At 34.0% G+C, this 11,997-nt stretch overlaps 1 protein-coding gene across 4 annotated transcripts in view; it reads right to left on the bottom strand.

Moving 5' to 3' along the window:
- LOC107677262 (transmembrane protein 56-B-like) overlaps window positions 1-11,997 on the bottom strand; it is a 23,582-nt gene that overhangs the window by 2,032 nt on the left and 9,553 nt on the right. For 3 of the 4 annotated variants that reach the window (XM_016472100.1, XM_016472099.1, XM_016472102.1), the window contains 4 exons: window positions 9,327-9,416; window positions 9,119-9,177; window positions 7,029-7,123; window positions 824-897 (listed from right to left, as the gene is read on the bottom strand). In XM_016472100.1, coding sequence (XP_016327586.1) covers window positions 824-897; window positions 7,029-7,123; window positions 9,119-9,177; window positions 9,327-9,416 — 318 coding nt within the window. The remainder of the gene's footprint in view (window positions 1-823; window positions 898-7,028; window positions 7,124-9,118; window positions 9,178-9,326; window positions 9,417-11,997) is intronic. The other variant, XM_016472101.1, reaches the window with a different exon arrangement.

Raw genomic sequence — 11,997 nt, 5'->3', positions numbered from 1 at the left:
TATATATATAAACTTTAAACCACTGCTTTCTCCAGTGAAAAAGTTCTTACTGTCTGATTTAGGAGAGAAATATGCACAGATCAAGCCAGCAAAAGCAGTCCAAAACAGTTCTAAATAAATATGTTTAGATGTCTTTTTCACTGGAGAAAGCATTATTATTAACTCATATTTTGGATAGAAGCAACGGTTTACACTTAAAATGCCTTAATGATGATTTGTTTCTCACAAACATGCAGCTTTTCACTTCACAAGACGTTAATTGATGGACTGGAGTTGTGTGGATTACTGTGATGTTTTTATCAGCTGTTTGGACTCTCATTCTGACGGCACCCATTCACTGCAGAGGATCCATTGGTGAGCAAGCGATGGAACTTTCTCTAAATCTGTTCCGATGAAGAAACAAACTCATCTACATCTTGGATGACCTGAAGGTGAGTACATTTTCAGCAAATTTTTATTTTTGGGTGAACCCACAATGAAATGTCTTTGGTCAAAACTCCCGCACCACTTTAAATAATAAATTACATGGGTACAGATTGGCTTTGCTTTTGTCTAATTGTGTTTTTAATTTTGGTAAGAAGATGCAAATAACAAATAATGGTAAAAAAAAAGTAAAAATAATAATAATAATGCTGGAAATGTTATGTTACAGTTAGGACACAATGTTAAGCCATGATACTATAGCTAATAATTTTAAATCATAATAATGAATCCACACAATAAAACTAGAAACACAAAGTAAATAGTGTTAATTCATATCTCATGTTGTCTTTAATGGTTTCAAGATGTAAATATTTTGTACTTTAATCAGAAAAATACCTACCGTTTGTTTACACACGGTGTGGAAAACTCTGCAAGCAGACGGAAGTTAGCAAAATAAGGCAACATTCCTTGACCCTGGAAACACAAGGTGAAGAACAAACAAACTATGACACGGACACGAGTTATAGAAATGCAAAGCCTCATGAATCAGCTCCAACAGTCTCAATATCTCCTGCTGTCAGGTACCCACAGTAATTGCTTCAGTGCTGAGTTATGATACTTCACTCTGACAGACATAACAAAAGAGCAAAGTAAACAAAAAAATATAGAAAATAGAAAAAGGGTTGCATGGATAGTTATTCTATTAATATAGGATTTATTTTAAGATCAAATAATGTCCTTCAGTTTTTATTGTCTATATTTAGCTTGTTATTTTCAGAGAATATGTAGAGGATTTACAATTTTTTACTTACAATGTAAGTAAAATTACATCCACGTATGGAGTAGAAGAATGCATGACAATTAGAGTGATTACGCTAATATTGTCAACTGCATGCATTAAATAAATCATGAAAAAAATGTCTGTTTTCAATTATGTACTAAATAAATAAAGCAGAATAAATTAGATAATCTGGCTCAAAACTAAAACAAACTAGTTTTTTGTTCAGATTACTGATATTTGCCATTTAAAAATCCCTGAATTAATTAATATAAATGGATAACAGGATGATTTTAACAACGTTAATTATGAAATTAGAAACCAAAACTGTGCTTTCAGTAATAACAACCCACATTTCAAATAAGCCACATATTGTCAGGCACATACAGTGTGGTCCAAATGTCTGATACCACGAGTGAAAAACTTTCTATTGTGAATTCTTCACTACAAATTATAATTATTGAAATGAATATATTATTGTATTATATAGCAATTAAAATGAAAAGTTCAATTGAAAAATGAAAACAGAATTTTTTAGTATTTAATTTCTTATATTTTTTGCTTTAAAGGGATAGTTCAACAAAAAATGAAAATTATGTCATTAATTACTCACCCTCATGTCGTTCCAAACCCATAAGACCTTTGTTCATCTTCGGAACACAAATTAAGATATTTTTGATGAAATCAAAAGCTTTCTGACCCTGCATAGACAGCAACAGAACTGCCACGTTCAAGGCCCAGAAAGGTAGTAAGGGCATCATTAAAATAGTCCATGTGACATCAGTGGTTCAACCGTCATTTTTTGAAGCTACGAGAATACTTTTTGTGTGCAAAGAAAACAAAAATAATGACTTTATTCAACAATTTCTTCTCTTCCGTGTCAGTCTTCACCACGCGTTCATGAGAGTACCACGACTCATGCATGTTGTGCTGCTGACACAGGAGCCGGTGTTCTGACGTAAAACCCGGATGCACTACGCCTTGTTTACAAGCAGAGGAATGCACACGCATGCGTCGTAGTGATACTCCCATGAACGCAACAAGGAAGAGAAGAAACTGTTGAATAAAGTCATTATTAGATGATGTGACATTATTAGTCACATCAAAAAGTATTCTCGTAGCTTCATAACATTACGGTTGAACCACTGATGTCACATGGACTATTTTAACAATGTCCATACTGCCTTTCTGGGCCTTGAATATGGAAGTTCTGTTGTTGTCTATAGAGGGTCAGAAAGTTCTCGGATTTCATCAACAATATCTTAATTTGTGTTCCAAAGATGAACGAAGGTCTTATGGGTTTGGAATGACATGAGGGTGAGTAATTAATGACAGAACTTTCATTTTTGGGTGAAATATCCCTTTAATGACAGCAGCTCTCAAGCAGCATGATTTCCACAAGTTTGTCTAAAACCTGATGATCAAGTTTTTCAGCATGATTTGAGAACGATCCAAAGAGCATCTTGTGCTTCAGTGGACGCAATCTAACCATATGAACAAAGTCGTTCACGTCATATTTATTTGATTATGACTTTGTAACATCATTTACTCACCCTCAAGCTGTTCCACACACAAAAGATGATATTTTGAACAATGTTGGTAACCAAACAGTTGACGGCAGCCATTGAGTTCCATAGTATGGAAAAAAATTACTATGGAAGTCAATGGCTACCATCAACTGTTTGGTTACCCACATTCTTCAAAATATCTTTTTATTTTCAACAGAAAAAAAGAAACGACTTGAGGGTGAATAAATGACAAATTTCATTTTTGGGTAAACTATCCCTTTTAAGCATTTTTGAATCATTTAAATGTTATTTACATTTTTTTTCCAAAACGCTAATACTTTATTTCTAGGTAAAAAAAAATTTAAAAAAATCCCAGATTTTTTATGTGGTCTTATACTTTTGGATCCCACTGTATTAGTATAGCAATGGTCAGCCATGCAGGTTTTGTCAGAAAATGAAGCCTTTAATAGCCTTTCCTTGCAAAGAGAGGATTATTTGGACCGATTCCAATTAAATGTTCCTCTCCAAACCAGTTTTGGCATTATCATTCCTCTAGCAAGAGAATAAACATTTGGCATCTCGATAACACTTACCTTGAGGTCTGCAATTAAAACATGCATTAGCATACTTACTGCAAAATGGACCATATAAAATCAAGGATAAAAAAAAAATAATCAGGTTGGCTAGCAGATGCATGCTGGTACCCCTAGGTACTGGTAAGTCCATACTGTAACTGGGCTTCAGTAACTGCTCAGAGTTCCATAACAGCAGGACAGCAGACAAGACAGGAGAGAGTCCATCTAGATCAGCCAAGCCTATATCCCTCATCTCTAAACCCGACTAACAGTGACACTGGTAGTTTTTGCATGAAGGGTTTTGCTGGTCAGAGGAAGTGAGGCTGCGTTATTCAAGAAGTCATGTTAAGTGGGACAAAGACAGACTGACAGACAGATTCTTGGAAAAAAAAGGTTGAGAAAAAATGCAAAAAGAACGAACGACACAGAAGCAGCAACACCATTTAAGACTCGCTGGACATGCACTATGAGAAACAAATCGAACGACACTGACAAATTAATTAGATTTTATTCCACTTCTAAAAAAAAAAAATAGACTAACAGTTTGATAGAACATTAAAGGTTAAATGTCAGTGCTAAATTTAGCGAAACGCTCTGTTCTTAAGATGAAGCAAAATTATTAAGCACTGAAGAGACTGATGGGGTACATTATGCTTATGATAAAAATAAGGTGGATATTAGCCTGGGAAGGCGGCAATAATTAACAAAAAGACACTTAAAAGTTCTGGTTTTAACACTAATAGCATTTCTAAACACAGGAAACAGTAACAACGAATGACATTTCCAACGACAGACTTAATTACTCACTGAGACCCAACAGAAGACTTCCAGCTCCATGTTAAATTACACCTATTATCTTGTAATAATAATTTAGAAAAAGGCTTGAAATGGCAGTCATAAGAGTGACCAGTGACAGTATGGTCTACATCCTGACAACAAAATGCACTTTCAGGTTTGAGGCGATCCTCAAAGTTGCATTAAATCAGTGCAAGGTAACTGTAGGGTATGTAAGCAACAATAAAGCCATTAATATGAAAAGTCGCTGCCCCAGATGCATTTTTAGGATTTTTGTTTTTAATTTGTGGTGGCTTTTTTTTTTTTTTTTTTTTAAATCTTTTGGGTGGTTTTTTTTTTTTTTTTTTTTTGAAATGAACAAGCCAAGACAATTAATTAGACCATCAAAAATCATTTGTCATGGTCTTTCTACATTAACAGGTGCCCTTTGAGTTTCTGTTGTATGTATTTGTATGCACAAAACTGTGACTGGACAAAAAAAATAAATAATTTGAATACAGTATTTTTGATCACACTTTTTTTTTTTCTTTTTCTTTTTTACCATTCATGCATTTAGTAAACACATAGTGTGCAAGCATGACCCAGAAAACATGTTACCATGTCAGGTCATTCTGTGAGGATTACCTATTAATGACTTTAACAATTAACAGCTTTTAATAAGTTAACTAAAGTTAATAAGAATTTAATAAGATTTCATTCAATAGCATATGTAGTTATTACAAGGTATATAAAATTAAAAATGTAAATAATTAAATATAATCTATATAAATATATAATATATATATACACACACACACACGCGCCAGGCTCTTAATGCATCGTTTTTCCTTCTGGAGCTTCAGTGACTTTTTGAACCTTTTGTAATACTTGGGTATGAGTCGCTCAGTTGTCCTCAAGTGTGAAAAGATGGATCTCAAAATCATACAGTCATTGTTGGAAAGGGTTCAAATATGCAAAAGATGCTGGAAAACCAAAAGGTAATTTTTATAAATTCAACTTATTTTCTCTTGTGGACTATATTTAAACGTCTTTTATGTGAAATAACTTACTCGGGTCAGTACTAAATAAAAAAATAACATGCCTATTAACAACATATATAAAATTGTTAAAACATTATAGACCGTGACTTTAAATATCACCTTTAATTGTTTTAGGCACCCGTTTTACAGAATGACTCATGCCAAACAACTGAGCATCAACAGATGCTATTTTAAATGTTTAGGGCTGAGGACCAGATCAACCTGTTATTCAGCAAAAACCTTCTCATATTGTGAGTGTGGAGCATCTCGACACAGCCCAACAAACAAGTGCTTTCTCGCTGTTACTCATCCTGCAGTTGAGACGTGGTTGTTAGGTTTTAGAAGAGAGGCTTTAGGAGGAAGATCGGCTCAAAGCAGGGGAAGGTATCAGAGCATGCACACAGGGAACCCTCCAACAGCACCACAGGAACAGCGAGCATCAACACATGCACACAATCCAATCTGGTGCAGTTTGGGCCGAAAGCCGGCCAGAACTGACCGATGGAGTTGCTGGGGGGGGGGTTGGCAGTGAGGTAGAGTTGAAGAGGAGAGAATGGACTTCTGCATAAACGTCAATGAGCATTCCATGCAAAAAATACCATCATCATCATAACCATAGTCAGCTACAGAACTTGGTGACCTAGAGGGTAACCGTACAACTGAACCAAGAGTGAACAGTAGTGGCCTCAGTGGTGTAGTCTAGTAGCAAAAGATCTGGACTGGTAACTGCAACCATCTGGAGACCATTTTTAACAAAAAACAAAGAATACTCTATATAGGGATGCACAAAACAGACAAGTTTCTTGGAAGCTGTTTAAATAAGAGGTGTTATTGTGTTCTTAACTAGACAGAGCACAACAGAACGCCTCAATCTCAAGAAGCATAAAAGCTTTCATCAGTCTAAATGCATTTATGAAATGATGGTGCTTCAAACATTTTTAAATGAAAATTTTCCAAGACAGCTGTACTGTGCAAACTAATAAATCATGAATGAATGAATGAATGAATAAATGAATGAATAAAGCAAAAACATGTTATTTAATGTTAATGTAATTCAAAATTAGATTAATTATTCAACCTCACTTAGGTTATCAACAAGTTAGTTGCTGGATGATTAGTCAACCACATGATTTATCCTTAATATTAAATTTAAAAAAAATTCTACAAACGAGGCCTTTGCATGCAGCAGTTAAAAACAAAGGACCAAGGACATTTTGTTCTAAATCTGAACCTTAAAAACTTTAAATTCAGAGAAGGTCACAGGTCATATATGGGGTCAAATTTAGCTAAAAATACCCAAAGAAGGTCACTAGACCAGAATGACAGGGTGCAGTTCTTTCTACAGTATTTCCTGGACATTTATTTAAGATAATGTACAGTCAGTCTGTCATTACTGGTAAATAAACTCCAACAGAGAAATCTTTTTTCAACATGATGGGGTTTATGTTGTCATAAAAACCAGCTGACAGTTCATTATCCTACTTATTACACAGCTATTTGCATGAATAAATAAATGCATAAATGAATGAATGCATAAATAAATACATAAATAGGCATGAAATACTGATACAAGTTTAAATTATTGTGCGGAAAAAAAGACCACAGATTGAAATGAGAAACATGAAACTAGCAATTATCCATGTTATTATCCGAAAACATTTGCCCACAAAATGCTGCAATTTGCCTGCAATGCCACAGAAATGACAGATCAGAAGTATTTCAGAAAGTCATGTACTAACAGGGACAAATCCTTCTGACCATCCTGTTCCTCTGTTTATGGTTTAGCGATCACTCTCGTGTCGTGGAGCGTCAGCCAGGGAACACAGAGCTTTCAGCACCAGCTGCACAACTGACACTACCACTGCTCACTCTTGGTTGTCTCTTTCCCATCTTGCCTGCATGTTCTGTTACGAGACAACAGGGAACTCACCAGTACATAGTAGTAAGCATACAATGCTGCCAGGTGGTGGATTACAAAAAACTTGTCTCCTATTGCTCTCCAATAGTAAAATATAAGCAGCAGATCTGAAAAACACAGAAAAGGCAAGAAGAGTCAGAACTACTTTAAGGAATAAGAATTAGAAAACACTGCCATAACAGTGATTAATACATTCATAGAACTACTAATAATATGGCCAACCTATAATATACCCACAATTCACAAGGAAACACTGATCTATGGACATTTGCAGAACAAACATGTTTCTCTGTGGTCATCTTAACCTTGTTTCAGATTCCATAAAGCCTCTGCCAAAACTGTATACCTTTGATGGCTGTCAGGCTATGTTATTTTGGTTTATTTTTTAGAGTTTTTTTTTTTTTTTAGAAAATTAACACAAATATTACATGAACCATCAATTTATATGCAAGTCACCAAGCATTACTACCATAAAAATGAAAAGGCATACCACAAAAAAACATTTTCATAAACTGAAATAAATATAATTTGAAAAACTGAAACTAAAAAAAAAAAAGATACATTATAATAAAGGTCTAATTTAAACTTTTTTTTAATAAACAATTTTGTCTTATTTGTTAATATAAGGTAATGGAATAACAAACATGAATAACAATGATAAATATATTTTTACAGCATTTTATTAATGTTGGTTAATAAAAATACATTTGTTAGTTGTTTGATGAATTGGTTGAAAAATGTGGTAACACTTTACAATAAGGTTTATTAGTTAACCACTTTAGTTAACATGAAGTAAGCATGAACAACACTTCTACAGCATTTATTAATCTTAGTTAACTTTAATTTCAACATTAACTAATGCATTATTAAAATCAAAAGTTGTGCTTGTTAACATTAGTTAATGCACTGTGAATTAACATGAACTAACGACTGGATTTTCATTAACTAACATTAAGAAAGATGAATAAATACTGTAATAAATGTATTGTTCATGGCTTGTTCATGTTAGTTAATACATTAACTAATGGAACCTTATTGTAAAGTGTTACCAAAAATGTATTAATAATTAACGTGGAGATTAAAACATTCTGAAGTACTGTTCATTGTTAATTCATATTAATGTAGTTAACTAATGTTAACAAATTAAACTTTACTGTAAAGCATGTTTCTTCATCAGTTAATGATAAATTAGTCCAATTTCAACTTATGTACATCAAGTACATAATTGCATTATATTGGTCAAAAAAATTTGTAACGAGTTATGAGAAAAAATGACAACTCAAAATAGAAAAAAACTAATTGAAACAAAGCTCATCAAATAATCATCAAGTGCAAAAAAAAAATGAAAGTGAAATCTGAAAAAAATTGAAATGTGACCCTGGACCACAAAACCAGTCTCAAGTCGCTGGGGTATATTTGTAGCAATAGCCAAAAATATATTGTATGGGTCAAAATTATAGATTTTTCTTTTATGCCAAAAATCATTAGGATATTAAGTAAAGATCATGTTCCATGAAGATATTTTGTAAATTTCCTACTGTAAATATATCAAAACTTAATTTTTGATTAGTAATATGCATTGCTAAGGACTTCATTTGGATAAGTTTAAAGGTGATTTTCTCAATATTTTGATTTTTTTGCACCCTCAAATTCCAGATTTTCAAATAGTTGTATCTCGACCAAATATTGTCCGATCCTAACAAAGCTTATTTATTCAGCTTTCAGATGATGTATAAATCTCAATTTTGAAAAATTGACACTTAAGACTGGTTTTGTGGTCCAGGGTCACAAATGTCATCATCCTTCAAAAACATAATATTATAAGACATTTTACAGAATCATCTGCAACCAGGTTAAAATGGTCACAGAGATGGTGAAATGTTTCTAGAGAGGTGTTTCTTTGTTGAAAATGGGATAACCAACAATTTAAATAAGTTAATCTACTAGAAACCCACAAAAATGCAATCAGGAGCATTAGTACAAAAAAATACTTGAATTTTCAAATCTAACTCTCAATATTACAATAAACTCCCAAAATGTCTTGCATTTAATGCATAATGCAGCACTCCAAACACTATCAGATATCTGCAGTAAGCTCTCACCAGATATGAGGTAGCCTGTAGTAATGCTCACGTTTATCTTCACCAGAGTAGGATCTCCCCTGTTGTGGTAAAGATGAGGACAAGGCACTGAGATTTACAACAAGATCACCTTAAAACAGTAACGTAAAGAGTCATCGGTAAAGAGCAGCGCTTTCCCAGCATGCCCTGCATGCAGTGTGACCGGTCGGTTTAACAGCAGAGCACTCACCATACGGGGTCCTGATTGACGGCCTCATCGAAGAACAGGATGTAGAGGCAGAAAAGGCCAACTAACAGGGCGTGGAGCGTGGACACGGTCCTGCAGAGACACAAAAAGCGGTTTTATTACACATGACAGCAGTGTTAACAGTAGTTTGCTTCTCCCATAAAACAATGTCAAGTTGAAACAATGGAAATAGAGCGATTGACTGCTGTCAATCAACTCAGCACTGTGTGTCCTACATCTACAAATCTCCTCCAGCTGGCTGTTCTCATGACAGCCCACTGAAATGAGCATTATCGCTGCCATCTTCACCAGTTTCTTTATGCATACACAGACGTTAGTGATTGAGCGACAGCTTACAACCTGCTCTCCACAGCAAAGTCTTCTGATAAGACATTCCCAGTTCTTGTTCTTCCCAGTGAAGCAAAAGCATTTATGGAATCATTTAGACATACCTGTTTGCACTGTATGAGTCTTTTCACCCAGTTCTTCTCAACGTATCAAAACCACATGGTACAACCAGTGTAATCTGATTCCTAAACAAATGACTCTTTGAGCCAGTTCTTTTTAGTTAATCAAAACCATACAGTGCAACCAGTTACGTCTAAATGACTCCCAAATGAATTAGTCTTTTGAGTGAATTATTTTTAATAAATCAGAACCACACAGTGCAACCGGTGTAGTCCGATTCCTAAACAAATGACTCTTTGAGCCAGTTCTTTTTAGTGAATCTTGTAAGATAAAAAGTCACAATAATCTTTTTTTATTTTTTATTCAGTGGCGGAAACGGGCTTCCATACATTTCACATATAGGCCTATTCATTTAATTTATATATGCAGAAACATTCAGTAATATGATACATGTTTGTAGAAAATTATATTTACAATTATTTTTTAAATAGGCTATATAATATTTTAATTAAGCAGAGGGTCATTCTCAAAACAGTGAAATGTGTAGTATTTGCAGTAGGCTATTCAGATTAGTATTTAACAACTATTATTTGTTCAGTGACTGATTCTTATGTGCAACTTGTACAGCAAAAATGTGGATCATAAGGTAAATAAATGTAAAAGTTGCCTATTAAATGTAGGCTTAATAATGTAATAAAATATTAAACCATTGTTTGTCGAACAGCAAATTGAATCAATAAAGTGTAAATTACTATATAGCTAATATAGCTAATAACAACAGCACAGCAATACTTTTATTAGACAGTTCTTTTTGGTGACTCAACATTCAGGACGAACAGTGTAGTCCGATTCCCACACAAATGACTCTTCTGAACCAGTTCTTTTTAGTGAATCAAAACCATACAGTGCAACCAGTTTTCCAAATGATTCTTTTGAGCCGATCTTTTTAGTAAATCAAATAGAAACGGTGCAACCAGTTGTCTAAATGATTCCCAAATGAATTAGTCTTTTGAGTAAGTTCTTTTTAATAAATCAGAACCACACAGTGCAACCGGTGTAGTACGATTCCTAAACAAATGACTCTTTGAACCAGTTCTTTTTAGTGAATCAAAACCATACAGTGCAACCAGTTTTCCAAATGATTCCTGAACAAATAATTATTTTGAGCCAGATCTTTTTAGTAAATCAAATAGAAACAGTGCAACCAGTTGTCTAAATGATTCCAAAATGAATTAGTCTTTTGAGTGAGTTCTTTTAATGAATCAGAACCACACAGTGCAACCGGTGTAGTACGATTCCTAAGCAAATGACTCTTTGAACCAGTTCTTTTTAGTGAATCAAAACCATACAGTGCAACCAGTTTTCCAAATGATTCTTTTGAGCCGATCTTTTTAGTAAATCAAATAGAAACAGTGCAACCAGTTGTCTAAATGATTCCAAAATTAATTAGTCTTTTGAGTGAGTTCTTTTTAATGAATCAGAACCACAGTTCAACCGGTGTAGTACGATTCCTAAACAAATGACTCTTTGAGCCAGTTCTTTTTAGTTAATCAAAACCATACAGTGCAACCAGTTACGTCTAAATGACTCCCAAATGAATTAGTCTTTTGAGTGAATTATTTTTAATAAATCAGAACCACACAGTGCAACCGGTGTAGTCCGATTCCTAAACAAATGACTCTTGGAGCCAGTTCTTTTTAGTGTATCAAAACCATACAGTGCAACCAGTTTTCCAAATGATTCTTTTGAGCCGATCTTTTTAGTAAATCAAATAGAAACAGTGCAACCAGTTGTCTAAATGATTCCAAAATGAATTAGTCTTTTGAGTGAGTTCTTTTAATGAATCAGAACCACACAGTGCAACCGGTGTAGTCCGATTCCTAAACAAATGACTCTTGGAGCCAGTTCTTTTTAGTGTATCAAAACCATACAGTGCAACCAGTTTTCCAAATGATTCTTTTGAGCCGATCTTTTTAGTAAATCAAATAGAAACAGTGCAACCAGTTGTCTAAATGATTCCAAAATGAATTAGTCTTTTGAGTGAGTTCTTTTAATGAATCAGAACCACACAGTGCAACCGGTGTAGTACGATTCCTAAGCAAATGACTCTTTGAACCAGTTCTTTTTAGTGAATCAAAACCATACAGTGCAACCAGTTACGTCTAAATGACTCCCAAATGAATTAGTCTTTTGAGTGAATTATTTTTAATAAATCAGAACCACACAGTGCAACCGGTGTAGTCCGATTCCTAAACAAATGACTCTT

Source organism: Sinocyclocheilus anshuiensis, unplaced genomic scaffold (genome assembly GCF_001515605.1).
Source record: "Sinocyclocheilus anshuiensis isolate Anshui unplaced genomic scaffold, SAMN03320099.WGS_v1.1 scaffold392, whole genome shotgun sequence".
Classification (NCBI taxonomy): domain Eukaryota; kingdom Metazoa; phylum Chordata; class Actinopteri; order Cypriniformes; family Cyprinidae; genus Sinocyclocheilus; species Sinocyclocheilus anshuiensis.
The sequence above is the reverse complement of the archived record's forward strand: the minus strand, read 5'-3'. Positions and strand labels throughout refer to the sequence as shown.